The sequence below is a fragment of the Muntiacus reevesi genome, chromosome 3, assembly GCF_963930625.1.
Source record: "Muntiacus reevesi chromosome 3, mMunRee1.1, whole genome shotgun sequence".
NCBI classification, from domain to species: domain Eukaryota; kingdom Metazoa; phylum Chordata; class Mammalia; order Artiodactyla; family Cervidae; genus Muntiacus; species Muntiacus reevesi.
Window position 1 is genome coordinate 116,683,735 of NC_089251.1, and position 23,315 is coordinate 116,707,049.

Sequence of the window (23,315 nt, forward strand, 5' to 3'; positions counted from 1 at the left end):
ACTCATGTAGCTTCTTCCTGAGAAAAGGCTGGTTAGGCTTCTGGAGGACTGAGCCTGCTCTTCACCCCACTCCATCCTGTCTGCGACATTTCGTGCACATGAGATCCTAAGCACATACTTTGGGTCCTCAGACTGTCAACGATATCCCCCAAACTGGCTCTGGCGGTGTGGGGCATCCACAAGAAAGAACCCATCTGGACGGGCCCTTTCTGCTGCAGTGGCAGCAAGTCACTGGATTCGTTCAGCAGCAAGGTGTCAGAGACTGTGTGAGTCCCGCCTGCTTCTTACGGCGCCCTCCGGAGTGTGACCACTGCTGAGGCCTGGTCTCCTCCCCGGTGACAGAAGACAGCGCCAACCAGCTAGGGTGTTTTGCGGGGGCTGGGGAGAGGTCAAGCAAGGTCGTGGGTGTGGGGCTGCTGCACAGCACCTGACATGTCAGCCTTCCAGAAGCGGTGGGGACTCTTCATCCAATCTCGGTTTCCAGAGAGGAGGCCAAGCCCAAAGGCGTGAGCGAGCAAGAGCTCACCTGGTCTTCTTCCAGTTTATCCTTTCCACCCATACCACGTATCCTCCCAGGCTGCTCTGACAAAGATTTCCCCCAGTTTGTTGCATGATGATCAAGGGAACGGAAGAAAATTTTCATGGGACATTTAAATACTCTGGGAGTGAAAAGATCAGGGCAAATAAATCACCTGAGAATGACCCTGCAGAGGCGGGGGACGTGGTAGAGCAGAAGAAGGAGCAGGAGTTCGGACACCATAAACAGTCCTGCCTCTCTTCAGAGCAAGAATGCCTGCCTGGAGGATGATGCTTCCAGGTCAGCTCCAGCTGCTTTCAGGAACAGAAGTCGCTTCTCGGAAACCCTAGTGCAAAGACAGGCCTTTCAAAAAGCACAAGAGCTTCAGTTTGGACAAATGATTTAAGCTCCTTTTTGCAGGGGAAGAAATGGATTTACGAAGAAGCAACCAAGGGTATTAAAGAGGCAGCTGAAAAGGCAGCCAAAAATCTGGCTTAGGGATTAGAAGCACTGGCTTTCTAGGCTTCGGACAACTGTTTGCTTAACGATCATCCACCCTGGCAGGAAGCAGGTTATTTTTCTATGTATCCTTGGATTCTGCTAGCATTTATCCAGCGTCTGTTCCATGCAAGGTACCAAGTAGAAACCTTCTTTTTATAAACTTCATTTACTAGCAAATGAGTCTGAGAAGGTAGCATCACTAGCCTCTTATTAAAAAATGTTTATCAACTTTTGGCTGTGCTGGGTCTTTGTTGCTGCCCGTAGGCTTTCTTCAGTTGCGGAGAGCACGGGTTACTCTCTGGTTATGATGCGCTGGCTTCTCACTGCGGTGGCTTCTCTTGTCGTGGAGCACAGGCTCAGAAGCTGTGGTACATGGGTCTAGGTGGCCTGCGGCATGTGGGATCTTCCCAGACCCGGGAACGAACCAGTGTCCCCTGCATTGGCAGGTAGTCTTAACCACTGGACCCTTTGATGTACATTCCTGAACCCCAAGCACAGCACTGTCTCCTCTGGCCCCAGCGGCCTTGTCCTTGGGCTCAAGAAAACCCTGCAGATGAGCTGAAGGCCAAGAGGGAGCAACTCTTCTTATGAACACACACTTGGACCTTCCTGCCTTCTCACGACTTGTAGTGACCCAAAGAAAGGGATTCCAAGTCAGATCCAGAATTTAGCGTCACTTTACTAGCCCACATCTCCTTAAAAAATGCCACAACAGGGGATACAAACTTTTAACACACTTTATTTAGGGGCCAAACAAGGCAGCATTTGGACAGTTAAGAAAGGCACCTCATTGAAAATAATACATCACAGTGTTGTAGAGTGATCCCGGTCATAGGATTTGAGGATGGAAAGGGCAGTCTTTGGATAATGTTGCTTAGGACACTTGCTCATTCATTAAAAAGAGTCCTTTCACATAATGTGAATGGAGGAAGGCAAGAGTGCCGGACTGTGGCGTATGCTGGGTGGCTGCCGAGGGCTCACCCATGAGGGCAGGTGGGCTGGTAAATCAGCAGTGAGTATGGAAGGGAGGGACACCAGGCTGCCCCATGACTCCAGTAAGCCGGATTTGTTGAGATGCTGCCCCCAGGAACACACTCCATGTCTCTTTCATGTGTGGAGATGACGTTCTGATCTCATGGTATGGGTAACCAGGATTAGTAATCAACTCCTGCCCTGTTCCAAGCTATGGGGCAGACAGGACAATAGTGTGATTTCCTGCATTCCTGGGCTGGCATGAGGTTCTGATAAAAGCTGAGGTCTCTGGGCACTGAGACCTGTCCAGTTGTCACCAGTCCAAAGTAAATGAAAACATGATTCCTTAGAAATAATACTGCATCTCCTTGTTTCTATTTATACCCTCCAATCAAGTGTTTTAAAAAATTAATTTTTCCCTTTGCTTATACTTTTAAGAGTCCTACTCCATGTAAAAGAAATTGCTTCACGGCAGCACAGCTCCTCTCCCCGTCTTGGGCCCTCGCCGCTCCTCCCGCCCCATCCTTACCCTGACCGCCCCTCCCTCTGCCCAGCACCTAGGAGCAGAGATCATGCCGTGGGGTGATGAGTACTGGTGCAGTCTCGCCTGGCCTTCTGTTACTAGGCTGAAATAAAGAGGAGACAAGAGAAAACAAAATGGGTGTTTAAAAACCAAGCAAACATCAGAGAAGGTTGGCATGCACACCCCAGCAACCAAATGCATTAAACACTGGACATTTCTCTGCCAGGTGAAAGCTCTCATGCCTGCTGAGGTTAAGTCTCTGGAATTAAGCGAAGCAAAAATTGAATTCTACCCACCCCCAAAAGGACAGATGCACCCCCGACGACCTTCCTTTTCCCACTGGCAGCCCAAATAACACAAGTATGTGTGTGCACGTGTGAATGCACATGGACGGATGACAAATATTTGAGCAAGGATCATGCACACTCTATCAGCAATCATTCAAGGACCTCAACTTTGAGGCCAAGTGCCTGCCACTGTCCCCAGTCGAAGGGGAGTCAACTCTAAGATTCATGAGGTCACCTCACCCAGAGAAGCAGCCCAGATCCCGGCAGACACAGCAGACAGTTTTGATTTCACTCCCCTTCCTAGTCCATTCTCAGAAGTCATGTGCTTCCCAGAAACATCCCATGCCAGACTGGGTTTCCGTTAAGCATGGGTGGAGTTAGCTTCCAGCCAGGGAAACCAGGCAGAGCAGAGCCAGCAGACACAGAGGGACACAGATGGCCACGTACCGCAGCCAGTTTCCAGGCGGACAGAGGACAGGCCCTCTGGTGGTCCCACAGACAGCAGGAGAGCTCAGGTCAGGTGGGGGCTGGGCACTTCTGAGGCCACTGCACTGAGGCAGCAGAGTACCCTGGGCAGGTGGCATTCTTTACTGGACCTGTCACTGACTTTTTAATGGTTTTTCCAGAGCCTGCTGTTTTTGTGGTCCCTCATAGCAGTCTATTAATTCCTCTGTTTGCCACAGATCAAACCAGAGACCAAAAGGCACAGCGTGGACCTCAGGAAATGCCTAAGAGCCGGGAGCTGAGGTTAGGAAGAAAAGTTGGTTACTGCCGTACGTGATCTTATTTTGGGGGTGGTCCTTTCTTGGGGAGACTGTGGCCACCACCGTCATGACATAAGGGGTGAAGGACTGGATATGGAAGGGAGAGGGTTGAGTTCAAAAGAGATATATCTGATTTCATATCCTGTAGAGACTGGGCTTGAATAAATTCTAATCAACATGATCCCCAAATGATCCTCAAATCACCATTTTGTTCACACTTGGAAACAGAGTAAACATTAAAAATAAAGACAAATCTATCCTGCTGTTTTTGGGGAAGTGGACTGGCTGCTCTCAGATGCCCAGCTTGGATGCTCAGAAGATAGTCTGAATTCAAGAGGACCTTTCACCTGGTTTAATTCTTTGGCATCAATTTAGTATTCAACCCAGCAACCAAATGATTCCTACTTTACAGAACCATGGTGCAGATCACAAAAATAATTCAACTTGGCCAGGCTCTTTCTATGATGATACCCTCTCCCAGTAATTTCTGGAATCTATAAAGTAAGTGCCTTTTCATTCCTGTTTAGGGGGAAAAAATTAATGATCCCTTTCCACACACTGACCCGCTGACTTTTCATTATGGGTGAGAAAACAAGTGGAATTTCTGGCCAACAGCCTGCCATCAGGAACTGTAGCCCTGCCTGACCGCACGTGACCTAGGACTTCTAATTAGCTGCTGGAGATGGAAAAATACCCGGTAACTTGTCTGGCTGGTTAGTTTATTTTGGTTGAAAATAAAGAGTACGGCTAAAGAAGTAAACAGTCTCTCCTATAACTTAGGAAGTGTGAGAGTGTACACATACTGACACACGTATGCACGCACACACACACACATACACAGATGAGATGAGACTTGCACACACGCCAAAGGTACATGAAGCAAGTGCTTTTTTAATCAATACATCAAATGATATTCTTGCTGGCCTGAGGAAGCTTCTCTCTGCCTACTCTGCCATTCCCACCCACTCGTTCAACAAGGAAAGTAAGAAGAAAGAAATTCCTTTTTGGACCCGACATTAAATAAACATAACCAAGTCTTTACATGTGGCTTTGGAGAAGGCTGCTAGGATGCTTGCAAACACGACGTCAGGGGTCTGCGAGGCATCGATGGCAGAGTGGATCCCTCGTTTACTGTAGTACTCCACCAGCGGGGTGGTTTGAGTGTGGTAGGCCTCTAGACGGATTTTCAAGGCCTTCTCATTATCGTCTGATCGGCGGATCAAGGGTTCCCCAGTGATCTGAGAACAAGAAGAGGGCAATGAAAGGCTGGGACTCGGCAACGTCTCCTAATCTAAGGCCAGATGCAGATCTGAGATGCTGTCTGATCCCAAAGTCCATCACAGGGAAAGACAGACAATCTAGACCTCCTTCAATAGAGAACTATGAAGACCTTCACTATTCCCAGCGAGCTGGTCCCAGGAGCAGACCACCTGGTCCAGAGAAATTGGGGAGCCTGAAACAGCAACTGTGAGAACAGGGCTGAGGGAGGCGATGGGCAATGTCTTTCTCTCATAGCTGGTGCTCAGGCTGTTCAGCTTCCAGGACAAACATTTCGAGGATCAGAAACAAGAAAGACAGAGGCCCCTGAGATCAGGAGCATACATCAAAATCAGAGCTGCAGTAGCAATTATGATCTTAACTGCCTCAGTTTTTTTTACCAGGCCATCAACATTCTAAAAGTGGCAAGTGAGGGAGGGGATGCTGAGTGATAACACTGCAACTCTGAAATATGACAAAGCTGACAGATGGCTTTGAAACTTGTATGACCTGATGAACTTGTCTCATTTGACAAAGGTTAAGTCCAGGAAATTCATTCTGTTGTGGCCTGCATGTTCTAAAACAGATGAAATGAATTATTTATGGCAAATATTATAGCGACTATGTATGAGACTCTCCTTTTTACATCTGCAAACAATTGAAGACTGTCACAGGAACTTGGCAGTGTTAACCTGGCCAAGTTCTTCTGGAATCTGGAGAGCACAGTAGAGTCATTAGGGAGAGAGAATATTCTTCTGAAGCGGGGCTGGTCAACAAACCTCTCTTCAGTCCTGTCCTCCCAACCCTGGCTTTAATTCGGGCTTCCAAGCAGCCTTCTCCTGATTAGTTCACCATTGAGGTTCCCATGATGCCAGGAAGGGGCTGCTCTGGACAAAACAGGTACAAACTGGGCACCATCAAGTAGCTGGCACTGGTGGCTACCTCAAGGTCAAGCAATAAATCACCTGGAGGTACCTCTAAAGATGAGCCACAGTCCATGTGATTTACGTGACAGTGATAGTTCTCATAGTTTAGTGATGCTGGCAGGAATAGAGGGAAGATGGGAAGAACAAAAGGAAGAAAAAAACAAGAAAAAATGAAGTAAGAAAGAAGGAAAGAAAAGGACATTTTCCATCCTGAATTTACATACATCATCTTTCATTGGTTCCTTTGGGGGGTTGAACTCCTCGTGGTACGAGCGGCCACTCTGGGGGTGAATCAGTCTGCAAGACAGCAAACGAACATCAATCAGGCTGCTGGAACTCCAGGGGTCTCCAAGACCACAGGCACAGACAGAGAAGCTGGATGCAACGCCTTTAATCCAGCAGAGAAACCAGTTACAGGCATCCCTTGCTTAGGAAAATAACTGGGCTTATACCAGAGTGAGTATCTTTTCTCTTCTGACCCAACATTAAAATAAGTGTCTGGCTGGCTGGCGGCTGGCATGACAGCCTGTAGGCTGTGTGTCCCATGGGTCTCACACAGCCACCCATGTATTCACCTGTTCATTCAACAAGTGCTGACTAACTGCCTAGTCCAGTTCAGATCTTGAGCTGTATCCAGGGGCTACAGAGAAGTGAGTCAAGATCCCTGGTCACAAACAGCGCTTAATGTAGAGAGGGAGACAAACGTGGAAATAAGTAACTACAATAGATGTGGTAATCCTTTAACAGAGAGTTGGATAACCTGCCATGGTGGACAGAGGACAGAGAGACTACCCTTATTTTCTAACCTACTTTGGGTAAAAAACATGAAAGGTGAAAAAAAAAAAAGAAAAAAAAAAACAAGAAAGGCGCTATAGGAAAAGCATGTGCTATGGACGCAGATGCCACCAGACAATACCGCACACCTCTGTGACCACAGAGAGCCCAGCCATTAGAGGGCAATACTCAAGGTGTCAAGAAAACTGACACATTAAGTCACAGAACAAAGAGCTCAAGAAGCAGCTTTTATCTGGCACAGGATATGAAGGTAGCAGCTGCCTCTCTGCCTTGTCCCCTTAAGCAAAAAGCCCATGCTCATGGCTGGCAGTGGCCACACCACAGGAGCCCCGAAATCTAAGAAGGGAAGGAGGCAGGCCAAATGCTGCTCTGCAGCTGGGGCCCTCTCGAGTTCCCGTGGTCTCCCAATTCTATGCCAACCAAGATCTGCCTGTTTAACTTATGGTGGCTCTCCTCATGAAGTCTGTTAGACCAGAGCTTCCCAAAATTTTCTACCTCTTGGCAGGCACAGAAAGTACTCAGCGTGCTTGCTCTGGTGGAAGAGAGGGTCAGTATTTCAGCACATCAGTTGGGAAAGTTTGGGTCAGACTTCTGAAGCCACACAAATTTGCAAAATGCAGCACTGTGCTTTCGTAACTGCATACTTTTGGGGGCCAAGGGCTCCATTTATAGAATAAGGTGGTTGGGGACAAGTGATTGTAATCACACAGCCCAAGGCTGAGCCTTTCTTTACTTGAGTTGCTGGAGGGGTTCCTCTGGTGCATTCACTGGAAATGACGCCCACTGGCAGACCCAGAGAGAGGAAGAGCAGGAGCTGGGGCTCGGCTACAGCTTTCTCTTTGGGAAGGGCTGGGGGCATGAGATGGAGACCATGTTTCTTTTTTTCTAGCGAACCTAGCAGCATGTGGGATCTTAATTCTTCAACCAGGATCTGAACCCATGGCCCCCAAGCATGAAGTCTTAACCACTGGAACAGCAGGGAAGTCCCTGGACCATGATTCGTCACCTTCTGCATAGCACAGGGCATATAGCAGCCAGACTGCAACAAACACAACTCTCTCCTCTCCATGTCACTACATCAGCTCTTGCTCACTCTCAGATTCCCTCAGCCTTCCAGTTATGTATAAACACACTGCTCCTCCTCCACCCCCAAATATCATTTTAAGAAGAATGCAAGACTCATTCCCTAGGAGAGAAAAGAAACCAATTTCCAAGTTCTTAAAATGGGACTGGTCTCAAGGACCAACCAAAACCGCTCTTAGAGCCACTGAGCCTGGCCTGGAGGTGAAGATGTGGGGGGCCAAGCTGGGATGCTACAGCCTTGGCTGTGATACTTCAGACACCTGTGTTCTCATCCAGAGAATGGCAATGGCATAAGACATAAGAAACCAAAGAAACCAGAGAGCCAACACCGAACAGGTTAAAACAAAACCCACCAGTCATACTTATGGCAAGGAATAAAATAATCGTCCATAAAATTATTAGAAGTGAGGCCTGAGTCAATTCAGAAGACATTTACAGTGGGGTCCTTATTGTGTCAGATAAGATCCATATTAAACTGGTTAGTTCCTGACTCCTTTTCTGGTAACCATCAGCACAGTGGACGATGAGGCAGAAAGCAGGCTTTTGGTGCTAGTTCTGCCACTGACATACATACAAATGGACTTGGGAAAGCACTTTCACACAGTCTGACCTGTTCTGTTTCCTCCTCTGTGAGGAAAGCACTCACTTCCAAACCAGGAGACTGAGCCTTCCCGCTTTCGCCCTCTACAATTCTGTAGTTTGTTCTCCGAATCTCTTAGTTCCCCACCAGCCAACTTCAGCCTCGTCACTCCACAGCTGGATCACACGAGGCTCCTTGGTGGGGTCCTTGTCTGTTTCTTCTTTCCCTCAATGGAGCCTGTATACCAGGACCAAGCCAATATTCTTACAATGCTGTACTCGCTGCAGCACCTAGTGGCTTAAGAACATCTCATGACTCCTGACTCAGGCAGGTCTACCCTCTCTGCTCCTTGGCAGGCCTTGCACCTTCCCAACCTCACTCATTCTACCACCCAGGCTGCCAGGCCATTTCTCCAGCTCTGGACATTCTTGCCTCTACTTCCTTCTGGGAAAGCCTCAAGAAAATCCTCTCTATCCAAGAAGGTCAAGTCTCACTTTATGTCTCTCTTGTAGCCAACCTTCCCTCTCTGCCCGCAGGCTCTCTTACTGGACCTACTGCACTAAACAGCCCAGGTTTCCTGTAGGGTTTGTGGACACTCTGAGGTCAGAGATGGGCACTGGTATATCCTCTCTTGGTCCCTTGCTCCCAGAGCTGTGCTGTGAACAAAGCAGGCACTTAGGAAGCTGGGCCAATCAGATCAAAGGTCCCTTGTGTCAGCTAGTTCTGTTAACATTTACTTTGCAATGTCTGGGACCCCAGCCCTGGTGATGTCCCTTCCTATCAACCCTACTGCTTCTTGGACTGTATCAACTTTGCCTATTCCGTGCCAGTGCAAAGAAACAAAAAATCTGCACTGAAGGAGCCTATGTGATAGCTGGAAATATGAAATCTGGACATTTGAAAAGGAAATTAATACAAGGTGCATTCCCCTGTATCTAACACCGCCTTCCAGAACACCTCTAACACTTATTCTGCTGCCTCTCTCCTTAAAGACACCAACTGCAGACACATGGGGGAAATGCTCAACTTTCATAAATGTATAGAAGTATACGTTTATACTTTATAAATGTATAAAAGTAGTACATTTATAATGAAAAAGTACCCCTAATTACACAACTTACATGTACTACAATGGTCAGGGCATCAGTGTGACAGTAGACAACGAGAAGAAACACAAATACACAACAACTAGGGAATAATGAAGTAAATGATGGTTCATCTACTGTGAAATAACATGCAGCAATGAAAAATAATGGCCACAGGAGTCTGGTTCAAGATGGAAAGCTGACCACCTTCCTGAGATTCCATTAAAATGACTAAAGCGGGACTTCCCCTGGCGGTCCAGTGGTTAAGACTTTGCCTTCCAATGCAAGGGGCATGGTTTCTACCCCTGGCGGGGGAGCTAAGATTCCACATGCTTTGTGGCCAAAATCATAAAACAGAAACAATATTGTAACAAATTCAATAAAAGACTTTAAAAATGGTCCACATACACATAAAAAAAACCTTTAGAAATAAAGTGTACTATTGGTACAGTAATAGACAAATAGATGAATTTTCTAAAAAGTAAATAAAATGACTAAGGGATAAAAATTAGCTATGGTCTATAATCAAGACAAGAACAGGAGGGTCTATTAGTAGTTGGAAGCTTCCCAGGTATCTCTGGAAGGCAGCACAAGGCAGATGTAGAGTGATGGTGCAAGGGTTAAGAGCCACTTGTCAGAAGCAGAAGCGTTTGTGTTCAATGTTAACTCCCATAGAGAAGTCAGCACTTTAAAACAAAACACAGAAATAAATTAGTGTTTGTTGCTAAGCTGGCTGTACCATGAACAAAATTTTCTTCAATTTTTTAAACTCTGTGAAGATGGTCCTACTATTTTTATAACAGATAAAAAGCCTACAGCAAGGTGTGGTAACTCCAACTGAAATCAAACTTAAAAAGCACTAAAATGCAGATACACATGTAAGGAATTTAGTATTTCTTAAGCACCCACGTGAGCAAGGTTCTGAACTATGCACAACATGCTATCTACCATGCACAATGGTTCCTTGAAGCAGGTACTATTAACCCCATGCAACATAAGGATACAGCCTTAGAGAGGTTAAGAAACTTGCCTAGGGTCAGAGTTAAAAGGTGACAGGACTGAGCTGCTGCTGGACTTCGGATCCCTTGCTCTTCTTTCCACATCCCCATCCCATGTCACCAAACAAGATCAATCCACGTGGAAATGGCACTAAGCTTCGTGGCTGGGATTAGGCCAGAGCAGTTCCCGTGGTCTGCCAAAGCTCTGAGGAAGCATGAAAAGAAGGGACATTCAGGGGACAAATACCTTCCTGTGATTCTCCGGATGAGCAGAGAGTCTGGGATGCTGAACTCAATCACAGAATCAAGCTTCTCTTTCCTCTTCTCCATGAGGTCATCAAGCTGTAAAAAGAGCATGTGGCCCACCTAAGCTACCAGAGCTTGATAAGACCCATTTCCCTCAAACGAATAAAGAGATAAAAGGGCCAGGATTTGCTTTCCTGCCTTGGTGATAAAAAACAAAGTCACTCACCATTTCTGCCTGCCTCACGGTCCGAGGGAAACCATCTAGAAGAAAACCATTTTTGCATGGAGGGGTCTCCAAATTCTTTTCAATGAGCTCCACGACCATTTCATCGCTCACCTGGAAGTTAAGAACAAAACAGTTGTTGGGGTTATTATATCCATTAACTAGGTGGCATTAGCCCAACTCCAGGGTTACAAGTCTGTGTCTGTATAGCCTGATTACTAAACAGGTTCTTGATCTCAAAGAAGCAAAAATCAGAGCACCTATGGAGTGGCTCCCTTTGGAAGATTCAGTTTCATGATTATTTCTGTAGTTGCCACACATGCATTCTCTTCCCTTGAGACTCTCCTGTGTCCCAGTAATCTGGGAGAGGAAAGAGGATTCCAGGGCCTGTCACCCCACCCAGAGACCTTCAAGTCTTAGGTCCCAAAGGCCTCTCTGGCTATTCGTCAGAGTCCTAACCATCAGATAACAGCTTCTCAGCAAATAGCTATCCTCTAGACACAAGATAGTGAGGGTATACGGCTGAGAGACCACCTGAGGAAGGCTCCAGGAGAGAATGAGGGTTCACCAAAATGTCAAAAGGCACCAACTTAACCTGTTTCACAATTTTGATTAGGCTAACAGTAAAGTGACCCAGGCCACCTTGGACATGAAGCAACAGAGTTTACTGACCTGATAAGACTGGGTCAGAACCAAGGAGCCAGCCCAACACCCTCTGAGCCTCTCTGAAAACCCTAGTAAAGATCCTCTCTGGCTTTCAAAAACTGGTTTTCCTCCTGGGTTAGCACTGGAAGAAAAGGTCCCTGCCAGTGCTAAAGTGAAGGCTGCCCATTTTGGCAGCTAATGCTCTTATCTTCTGGGACCAGCTGTGAACTTGGGGACAAAGTATAAGCTCTGCGACTAAGTGAAGGCTAGAGATAAGTAATCTCATTGCCACATCCCATTTTTTTCTCAGTACAGGATCTTCTATCAAGGTCCAAAGTCCAAAATACTGAGCTCTCAGCAGTGACTGACAGCCTCACTCACATGAAGGGAAAGCTAGAAATAAAGGGGCAGTAGGCGCATCGGTAGAGCTACCCTAGCTCCAAAATCTCACAGCCTGGCAGGAAGTAACTCAGCCCAGCATGTGCCCTAACCAACATACTAAGATATGTAAAGACCAGAGGCAAATGATTCTTCCCAAGACCAAGTCCCAGAAAAACTCAGTTACGATTAAGCTCTGGCACCCGGATGGTGCTAGTGGTAAAGAATCCGCCTGCCAATGTAGGAGACATAAGAGACGGGGGTTCGATCCTGGGATTGGAAAGATTCCCTGGAGGAGGGGATGGCAATGCAGTATTCTTGCCTGGAGAACTCCATGGACAGAGGAGTCTGGCAGGCTACAGTCCATATGGTCGCACAGAGTCAGATACTACTGAAGCAACTTAGCACACACACTAACCAAAAACGATATAGTGGATAACAAATTGTACTTCTCCTATCAGATCAACTGGACTAAAAACAAGAGAAAATGCTATTATAGTCTCCAAATAAGAAGGATACTTTTGTTAACTGCCAAGCAACCCCTCTGTTAAGAGACACAAAAGACAGTCACAAAAGTAAGTAAAAGCACTCTGTGCCTTTTTGAGTCCTCTCTTGAAGGACCCTTGAGTTCTGGTCCAGGGATGTCAGTTTTGTTTCTGGCCCTAAAAACTAGGCGTATATTGCAAAATACACCAGCACAAAGGAACTTCAAGAATACTGTGAATAAAATCAGTGCCATAAATTCAGAATGAACCAAGTAGACTTGCTAACATAAAAGTTCATATAATGTTCCAGTTTGTTAAAACACCCCACAGCACTGGGCTGTCTGACAGAACTTTCTACAATGATTAAAATGTTCTATCCCAGGGCTTCCCTGGTGGCTCAGTGATCTGCCTGACAATGTAGAAGACAGGTTCGATCCCTGATCCGGGAGGATCCCACATGCCGTGGGGCAACTAAGCCCATGTGCCCCAACTACTGAGCCTGTGCTCTAGAGCCTGGGAGCCACAGCTACTGAGCCCACAGTGCCACAACTACTTGGAGCTCATGCTCCACAAGAGAAACCACCGCAATGAGAAGCCTGCACACTGCAACTGGAGAGCCGCTCCCACTTGCCACAACTAGAGAAGAGCCTGTGCAGCAATGATGATGCAACATACCCGAAAATAAATAAATAAAATTATAAATATTAAAAAGTTCTATATCTGTGCTGGATAGCAAAAACCTGAAATGTGGCAAGTGAAACTGAGAAAGTTAACTTTAAACTAAAATGAATTTCAGTAGCTACATGCGGCTGGTGGTCACCCTGGCAGGGCAGACCGGGGCTGAGAAGATCAACATTCATTGGTCCCACTGAACCTACCAGCTTCCCGGCATCCATAGTTGCTTTCAGCTTCTTTCCCAGCTCTGAGCCAGAAGCCACCATGGCCCTCAGCATGTCTCCAGTAGCCAAATGGCAGACACAGAAGTTTTCAGCCAATCTGGGTGCCTGTGGAGGGGAAGACAAAACACAGGATACGGTTAACAGCGTAGGCCTTGGAGTTTGACTGCCTGGGTATGAATCTGACCCTGCCACTTATTGGCTGTGTGCACAAATGCCAATTTCCTTACCTGTAACAGGGATAAAACTACCTTACATTATATTCTAACCTATGATTATAGGGTTGCAGTAAGAATTACATGAGATAATATATGGAAGGCACTTGCAACAGTGCACCTAGCACAGAAAATCGTCATAAATATCAGCTATTATCACTGCTTTCACTAGACACACTAGTGACACATAAGCCTCAGCTTCCCCATTATGAAGGGACTAGAAACAGCAATATCAACACTTCATACAGTTGCCCTAAAGTTTAAATGAGTTCACATATATAAAGCACTTGGCACAATGCCTGGCATGTAATATGCTGAATGAGTGTTTGCCAAAGGAATGGATGTGTGGATGTCAAGTACTGTGGTCACTAGTATGGGAGGCAGTTGGAGCCAGATGCAGAAGTTTCCCCCTGGCAGACGCGATCTTACCCTTCCCTGTCATTAGGTAGTTGCATTACCTGGGCCAAATCACTTAACCTCTCGAGACGCAGAGTTTTCTAATCTGTTTAAAATGAAAGCACAAAGGCTCTATCTCAAAAGGTAGCAGTGAGCATCAGATGAGCTATATATGAAGACCACCTGACAAGCAGCGGGGCTTCCCAAGCAGGTAAAGGGCCCACCTGCTAATGCAGGAGACATAAGAGATGTGAGTTTGATCCCTGGGTCAGGAAGATCCCCAGAAGAGGAAACGGCAACCCACTCCAGCATTTTTGCCTGGAGAATCCCACGGGCAGAGGACCCTGGCAGACTACATTCCATAGGATCATGGAATCAGACATGACTGAAGTGACTTAGAACAGCACAGCACCTGGCGAAGTAAGCTCTTAGTAGGTTTAGTAGGCTAGCCTTTTGGTTAAAAGCATGGGCTGGAGAGTCAGACTGCCTGGGTTTCATACACCAGGTCCACCAAGATTGGATATGTGACTTGAGAAAAACTCTATCACTTTTGTAAATTTTAAATTTCCTCTAGGTAAAATGGAGATGGTACTATCATCTCCTGTATCACTGGATTGATGAGATTATGAAGAATCACTGTAAGTGCTCAGGAAGCATCAACTGTTACTGTGACCCCTGCCTTAATTCCATGTTCATTCATATGCCTCTTCTAAGAACCTTGCTGGGAGCCAGTGAAACAGATGAATAGGAGACACAGACTCTGTCCCCTACGAGAGTTCACAGTTCAGTAGACTACACAACTGAGTGAATACCAGAAGAGGAAGAGACCCCGGACAGTTCCACGCTGGTTTTGCAGAGGCAAAAAAGAACGTAGAATTCAAAAGGAATAGAATCAGTTCAAAAGCCTAACACTTACCTTTCTGGTTCAACTGTCTTAGAAAATAAGTAGGGTGGGGACCTTGTTCAAACCAGTTTGTTAGGAGTTTTCTTAGGTGCACATGATAAAAGCTAAATAGACAGGGTTCAGTGCAACAAGTGCTGGTTTGTGAGTCACGGACTGATTCAGCTCAAGCAAAGAACTTCCGAGCAAAACAGAATCCAGGTGAGGTGTTAAAAACAGCACTTTAGAAAAGCAATGAAGGTCAGGCCCCTCTGGCAATGGAAAGTCTCTGGTCCTTTGGGATGGCATAGCGACCACAAATCAGAAGGCTGTGCTTTTCTGGCGATCTTTCTTCTTGGTTGTTGAAATTAACTTGGGTGGAAAATTTGGAGGTCACGCCTTTTCCAAGGGAGAGACCAACCAAAACACCAGTGAAGCGCTGTCAGCACAGAACCTTACCATCGTATTTTTATCACCCCAAATCACAGGACACTTTTGTTCTGTTCCAGGTGACTGGCCTCTGCAACTCTGTGGAACAACACTCCCAGAGGGAAAGGGTGGCATGGAGCAAGACTAACGCCTTCATTTTTTGCTGGATGCACAGGAATCATTGTGGTGGGCTGCAAAGAGCATGAACTGAGGAGTCAGACAGATCTGCACATGAATCTGGCAGCCCCCAAAAGCTGTATGACCTTTGGCTAGTTACTTAACCAGAATCTGTTTCCTCACCAGTTAAACGGGGGACAATGTCTACTTCACAGGGCTGTTGTGAGGATAAAATGAAATAAAGTACAACAAAAATCAGACACACTGTGCGTGTGTGCTCACTCAGTTGTGTCTGACTCTATGTGACCCCCCAGGCAGATTCTTAACCACTGCGCCACCTGGGAAGCCCCAGACACTGTAAACATTTAGTAATTAGAAGACCTCCTTCATGGTCTTTATTTTTTACACTATTCTTTAATTGCAAACTATAGAAGCAGCCTGATGAAATGGCTGTATTATATTCCCCTGACTTCACAATATACTTTAAAGCAATGCTTTCTACTCCAAACCACCTAAGGATGCTGCTGAAATAAAGATTCTAGTTCAGTAGGGTGGGGCCTGAGCATCTGATTTTAAACGTGCCTCAGTATTGGCTATGCTGCTGACCCTTGGGCCATACTCTGCTGCGGCTGAGGCCCTGAGCCACAGGTCTCACTAGCCACGGGCCGCTGTCGAGCCCAAGGAACAGGCACCTCACCTGTGTGAGAAACCTGTGGTTCGGGAAAATGTGGGTCAGAAAGGCTCCAACTGTTAGCACGGGAGGCAGCATGGTGGGGCTAGCACTCTCCAACTGCAGTGTGTTATCACAATCATCTAGGGCATGTGCTAAAAATACAAAGCCAGGCCCATCTTTAAAGTGTATGATTGAGCGGCTTTCAGACCTGTTACGGGGACTTGGTAAGATTATATATACACAAAAGAATTCAGCACAGTGCCCGGCATTTAGGGAAATAAAGGGAAACTGATAGTCAAGATTTGATTTAATCATGATCACTTGTCTTCTCGGAGGCTTCCCAGGTGGCTCAGTGGTAAAGAATCCACCCGCTAATGCAGGAGAGGTAAGAAACACGGGTTTGATTCCTGGGTTGAGAAGATCCCATGGAGGAAATGGCAACCCCTCCAGTATTCTTGCCTGGAAAATTCCATGGACAGAGGAGTCTGGTGAGCTACAGTCCATGGGGTCGCAAAGAGTCGGACTGAGTGACTGAGCACACACACTTCTTTTCTCACCTCAACATCGTCTGTGCAGTCTTTCCCACTTTCACCTCCAGTGCTTCTGCACATGAAGCTGCAATCATCTAAAATACTGCTGGACACGCCACCCACCCCCCAAAACACACACACATTCAGAAGCCTCAACGTTCCCCCAGGACGAGGGAGAAGTTCTAATAGCTCAGTAACATGCTCCATGTCCTCCCCAACCAATTTCCTTTATCTCCCAAGCTACTCAAATTTGCCTCCACAAGCCCCCTACCCGGATGCCCTGCACCACTGCTAACGGCTGCTCTGTGTTTGGTTTCCAAACACATAAGCATCTCCACGGACCTCGGCTCAAGCTCCTCTCTATGCAGGAATACCCTCTCCCTTCCCCTTACTGGTCCAAGTCCTACCCTCCCCCTTCTAGAGTCAACTTCTGAGCATCTCTCCCTCACCAAAAACCTCCCCAACTATCCTTTCTTCCTCTGAGAAGGAATCATCAACTTGGGTGTTTGCAAGATGCCAAGCAATTTTTCCAGGCATTGTTTTACAATATGTATAATACATAACTGGAGAAGGAAATGGCAACCGACTCCAGTATTCTTGCCTGGGAAATCCTATGGACAGAGGAGCCTGGTGGGCTACTGTCCATGGGGGTGCAAAGAGTCAGACATGACTTAGCAACTAAACCACATAATACATAACAAATACAGGAGGTAGTTAACTATTTTTATCTGCATTTTACAAATGAAATTCAGAGGCTAAGCTGCTCCAAATCACAAAGTTAGTAACAGCAGACCTGGTAACTGGTCTCAAGGCTGTCAAGCCCTAGCTCTTATCCATGACACTAAATAGCCTTCTTTACCCTGCAGCTCTAGCAAGGAACTTACCTAACAAAACATGCCACCACCACCCCCAAAGCCTTAGTGCTGTCCTTGGGAAAGGTATGTATGTGTGTGTGTGTGTGTGTAAGAGAGTACAAGGAGGCCTTCTTGATATGGGTACAAGCTACACAAGTATGTTCACATGTGAAAATTCATCAAGCTGCCCTCTTAAGATGTCTGCACCTTTCTCTGTGTGTATTATACTTCAATTAAAGTCTTTTAAAAGCACAAAAACCTGTGTTTGAATTTCAGCTCTGCCTTTCAACTGACCAAGTAACCTCAGGCTAGTGATTCTTTGAGACTATTTCCTCATCTATAAATTGGTGTATCAGTGGGTAGGTAGGAGAAAGAATGGAACATTCTTCACTGGAAGGGTAGGAGGAAGAACAGAAGATTCTCAACAAATCACAAGTGAAAGTGGCTCGGTCGTGTCCAACTCTTTGCGACCCCATGGACTATACAGTCCATGGAATTCTCCAGGCCGGAATACTGGAGTGGGTAGCCTATCCCTTCTCCAGTAGATCTTTCTGACCCAGGAATCGAACTGGGGTCTCCTGCACTGCAGGCGGATTCTTTACCAACTGAGCTATCAGGGAAGCCCTCAACAAATCACAGTCCTTGTTCCAACCCTGAACTATCCGAGCAGTTGTCAGTCCCTCATCAGTACTTCCCCTGTGGCACTCTGCAGTAGTAAGCACTGCTTGCGTCTATGCTCGTTTCTGCTCCCATACCTAGACCGAGAGCAACAAGAGGATGTTAATGCTGTTCAAGGAACCAGTCACAAGTTCAAATCCTATCTTCACTACTTTACCTATGTCCTAGGGCAAGATACAGACTGGGCCTCAGTTTATTAGTAAAAAGGCAAAGATAACAACAGGACTGTCCTCCAAGGGCTGAAAGATTAAATCAGATGACATTAAATCTGGATTAAAAGGATTAAATCTCTGGCTGGGGAGGTGTGGGGGAGATGGGGGGGGATATGGGGGGGGTGTCTGTCACAGAACCCAGGAAAGGGTGACTATTTTGCAATATTACACCCTCTTGAAGGCTATCCTGCAGCTCTAGCAAGGAACATGCCTAAGAAAACATGCACAGGATAGGAGACAAATCTAACCCAGGGCAGCAGAAAGAGCAGGAGCTCCAGAGTCATTTCAGAAGCAAGAGCAGCCAATTACTTGCCCTGTAACCCAGAGAACAAGCTCTTTGGGCTTTAGTTTCTCTAGTTGTAAAAGGGGGAATAAGAACATGGGTCTCACTGAGTTTGCTTCTGCACTGTGTTAGCACACAGACATAACTGACCAATCCTGATCTGCAAGATGGCAGCTGACAGCCCACACGTGCTGACCGTGAAGAACTGGTGTCAGCTGGACACATGGAAGAAACTATGAGAGGGGTTGGCAGAGGAAAACAGGAAACACGTCTGTGCTTTTGGTCACACCCTAGGAACATCCAACTCCAAAAGGGAGACAGGGAAATAAGGTTATTTAAACAAAATAACAAACCCATATGGTCCAGATATTTTAGACATCATTATGCTGATGCAAAAGCAGGCAGTTTAAAAATGTTTAACTATTTTAGTTAAAACTAAGTTTTAAAAGGAAACAATTATTTCAGTCATGCCAACATTAAATACCTAAGACACTGAGTTTATAGAGGTGTAAAAGGAAGCACCAGTGGGAAGAAAAAAACTACTGAGTAGGTACTAGGTACTAATTCAAGGTACAGGACAACCTGTAAACTGAAAGAGACTTGAGGGTCTTCCCTGGTGGTCCAGCAGCTAAGACTCCAAGCTCCCTATGCAAGGGGCCAGGGTTCGACCCTCAGTCAGGGAACAAGATCCCACATGGCACAACTAAAGACTGAAGATGCTGGGTGTGGCCACTAAGACCCAGTGCAGTCAAATAAATACATAAACACTTAAAATACTCATAAAATAGACTTGAAATGCAAATGAATAGAAACATAAACATTTACTCCTACTATTTATTTTTTATGGGACATTATGTTTTTCCACACACAAAAAAAGAATGTCTTTTAGAGATACACACTGAAATATTTACAAATGAAATGTTACAATATCTGGGAGCTTCTTTAAAATCATTTGTGAAGGGAGACTGGATGGGGAAGGAATGGCCACCAGCTGATGGTAGCTGGGCCTGGATAATATGTACCTGGGAGCTCATTATACCATCCTGTCGTCTTTTGTGTATTCAAACTCTTTATAATTAAAAGCTGGGGTGTGTCTGCAGGCTATAAGCTGCTGCAGGCTGCCACTCTGCAACCTCTGATTTATGAAGTTTTAACTCCTTAAAACTACAACTGCCAGTATCCCTATAGTTCCGAATACTTTAAGAAAGGTGTACAGAGGTTAAGCAACTTGTGTAAATTTTACCCTTTCAAGTCCCAGCTAAAATCACATCTCCCTGACTTCCATAAGGCATTCTCTGACCAACTCTCATCATATATACACCCTTATAAGTCAGCTCATAGGTAGAATTTCCCCCAAAACTTCCTGAGTACATCACCCTTTACATTGAGATACAACTGAGCTGGGGGTTGAGGGAATGTATTATCACTTAAGATGAAAGAGTCGACAACTAGTGAACACCTACTGTGCGCCAGGTAGTCATCTAGGTGTGCTTTACAGACATATAATTTTCCAGTACCCCTGTCAACTTTTGGTCTAGAGGGACAAGGACCTTCTCTGTCTTGTTTACTGTTCTACCTCCAATATCTGGTGCTCAAGAAATGCTGAATGCGTAAGTACTATCTCCATTTTTCAGCTGGCAGCAGGGAGGCCTAAGTTACAAGTTTGTTAAACTGTCAAGCCCTTGCCTCAGCACTGAGATGGGCTGTCCATTTCATAACCACTGAAATTATTAACTTCAATATGAACTATGAAAAAAAATCAATGCATTTGAGTTACCTTGTTTATTTTGGTCACTCACAGCAAAAGTCCATAGAGTTTGGGATTAAACATACCTAACTGGAGGTTACCTAATAACTGAGGGTGGCAGCAACAGGAAAGAGGAACCTTCGGTGTGAAAGGACAAGGGGATTAGGTAACAGTCAGCCTCAAAGGGCAAATTGGCTCTGGCTAGAGAGAGAAAAGGGAAAGTGGTCTTTCTTGACTGAGTGCATGCATGCTCAGTTATGTTCAACTCTTTGCAATCCTATGGACTGCAGCCCACCAGGTCCTCTGTCCATGGGGCTTTTCAGGCAAGAATACTGGAGTGGGTTGCCATCTCCTTCTCCACAGGATCATCCCCATCCAGGGATCAAACCCAAATCTCCTGCACTGGCAGGCAGATTCTCTACCATTGAGCTATTTCGGAAGCCCTTCTTGACCTAGTAGCCAGAGCTGAAAAGCAAAGTCACAGGAATGAACTGAATCCTCCCAGACTCCCCTTCTCTGCATCATCCATATCTAGTAACCTCATCAAGTGCCAAGAAATGTGCTGGGTATTGCAAGAGTTCCAAGAAAGAGTAAGACAAATTGTTTGTCCAGACTTTGCAATCTCTGCAAGGACTAGGAATAGAGGAGGGGGCAGAGAGCAGCATCCAGAACCCCATTTCCTTAGGAGCTCAGATTTTCTGGAATTCTCTGTTTAGACCCTAATAACCAGCACAATCCTGAGGTCTGGGAGGGGTGGAGGCAATTCCAGGAGGATAATAATCCAATCTATGGGCTTCCAAATCCTGAGATCATAAATCTCATTCCTGACCTATGGGCCCATTATGTCCCAGGTGCCAAGAGAGGCCTCACAGTCAGTAGAAAGTGACCTCACTCCAATCACGCAGAGCCTTGAGGTTCCAGGCTCCTTGAGGTCAATTTTACTAACTTGGGAAAGTCATCTGACCTCTCCAAGCCTGTTTTCTTACCTGTACATTGAGGTACCCTCTCTCATCCATCTAACTTGGCTCAAACAGGTCATACCTCACTTCTCTGAGTAGTTCTCCTTATCAGCACAGGACAGCTCGCGCTTTCCCCCCAGTCCGGGAGATGCTCCTTCGCCTTCAGGTATTAGTCAATGCCAGAAACGTACCCCTACCGGGTGCGTAACCCTGGAAGGTAATCCACTGTCAAATCGCACTGAGTCTAGAGTCCCTGTCTCCAACTCGGGTTCCGATCTACATGCCTCAGCCCAGGGCTCACCCTTACCCTTCAAATCTTCTCAGCTTCTAAACCCTAAAGGAAACTACTCAGTCCTTAGATCCCCTAACACAGCACCTCAGGCCTGGGGCACTCAAGAACTCTAACTCAGACTCCCTCGACCTCCAACTTGGACCCTCCCCAAAACACCTGCCAGAACTCCAGACGCCAGCCAGGGAACCCCCAGTCCAGGCCTCAGCCCGCGCGGCCTGAGTCTGGGGCGAACCGGACCTTCGGCCGCCCTGACCTTGGAGTTGCACGGGCTCCACCGACAAGCCCGGCTCAGCAGCTCACCTGGGTACCCTTGCCGGCTCCGGGCGGCCCTAAGAGCACGGCTCGGATGCCTTTAGGAGACTCTGGGACCGGTTCGGCCGCGGGCACGTTGGGAGCCATGGCCGCCAAAAGCTCTCACTGCTCAACTCGCCCGCACACCTCTCAGGTCCAGAGCTTCCAGGCCAGCGCGCCACGCACGCCACGCACGCCTCGCTCGCCGCTCACACTGGTCCGTCGCCACGTCCATCAGTCTGCTCCGCCCGCCCCTGAGCGCGACGGAAACTTCAGCTTACCAACCACGCAGCCAGACTGGGGAAAGCTGCTTTTGATTGGGCAGAATCGGTGAGGGAGTAGGAAAGGGCGGGCCACCATGAACGAAGGGACGGGGCTCGCGGCGGGTGTGCGGAGTGGGCGGGAAAACGTGAAGCAAGCCTACAGGCCGGCCTCGGGGTTCTAGGTAGGCTTTTGACAGTTAATGGCACGGGCAACCCGAGTGAAGTCCTATAAAATTGCCCGTGGGAGAACAAATGAGTGAAATCAGTTTTAGGAGACAAATTGGCTAATATGTATCAAATACTCTTTGGTCTAGCAGTTCTACTTCCAGGAAATCCAAGGACATAATCTAGGATATACGTAAAGACTTGTTTAACAAAGATATTAATTATAGCACTTACAACAGTCCCCAAACCTGAAACACATAAAAACAACAACAAAGGCAATATCCTAAATGTTCAACAATAAGCTTAGTTAAATAAATAGCAAGAGGTTTGTATACTGAAACCCCCTCACCCTGTTCTATATTTAATCAGTGGGGAAATGGATACAAAATTGCAGTTACAACAAAATCACAGTTTTGTTTGATAGTTACAAGCGATGATCTTTGTACAGAGTGTGATTAACGGAGCAGTCTTCCCTTTTCTGTGCATTTTTATATTTTCAAAAAGGTCTGTAATGAATTCTGTAATAAGCAGGAAAAGGGAGTTTTTCTCAAAAGACGTGTCCTTCTCTTGGACAGCTTTATGGTGTGTGAAATTTTCATCCACACCCTCCAGGAAGCAACCCCTGAGGTCCTGGCAAGATCAACCTCAAGGGCTCCTTTGGACCTTTAGTCCAGAGTGTGATTATGAAGCAATTTTGTTTCTCCACAGACTTATGGTAACTCATTTCCTTTTTTCCCCCCTTTTTCTGTTTTTCCCCCTAGCCTCACCAAGTGGCATGCAGGATCTCAGTTCCTCAACCTGGAATTGAACCCGTGGCCCCTGCAGTGAAAGGGCAGAGTTTTAACCACTGGACTGCTAAGAAAGTCTCACAAGTCATTTTCTACATCCTGGAAATGAATTTCCTATCTCTTCAGCTTGGTTTCTTCTATTTTACCTCACAAAAGAAGTTGACATTCATTCCTCATGCCTACACTTGTCTTCTGAGGTTCCTGACCTTAGAGAATGCAGTGATGATTATGCCATTTAAAAACCAAACATTTAATTGGCTGCACAGGTATTAGTTGAGGCGTTTCGGCATGTGGGATCTTTTGTTGCAGCATGCAAACTCTTAGTTGCAGCATGTGGGATCTAGTTTCTTGACCAGGGATTGAACCTGGGCCCCCTGCTTTG

The 23,315-nt window shown here is 46.4% G+C and overlaps 1 protein-coding gene across 3 annotated transcripts; it reads right to left on the reverse strand.

The window, feature by feature from the left end:
* Positions 1–1,737: 1,737 nt before the first annotated feature.
* AK2 (adenylate kinase 2) lies at positions 1,738–21,906 on the reverse strand. Of its 3 annotated transcripts, XM_065930337.1 has the most exons (7): positions 21,727–21,901; positions 13,144–13,269; positions 10,761–10,871; positions 10,536–10,630; positions 5,972–6,044; positions 4,607–4,802; positions 1,738–2,616 (listed from the first exon to the last, which is right to left on the reverse strand). In XM_065930337.1, the coding sequence occupies exons 1-7, from the start codon at positions 21,823–21,825 to the stop codon at positions 2,612–2,614; spliced, it is 705 nt and encodes a 234-aa protein (XP_065786409.1). In that variant the 5' UTR covers positions 21,826–21,901; the 3' UTR covers positions 1,738–2,611. The 3 variants fall into 3 exon arrangements, with proteins under 3 accessions (XP_065786409.1, XP_065786408.1, XP_065786410.1); XM_065930336.1 differs by lacking the exon at positions 1,738–2,616 and having other exon boundaries at positions 4,436–4,802; positions 21,727–21,902; XM_065930338.1 differs by lacking the exons at positions 1,738–2,616; positions 4,607–4,802; positions 10,536–10,630 and having other exon boundaries at positions 5,973–6,044; positions 21,727–21,906.
* Between the last annotated feature and the right edge of the window lie 1,409 nt (positions 21,907–23,315).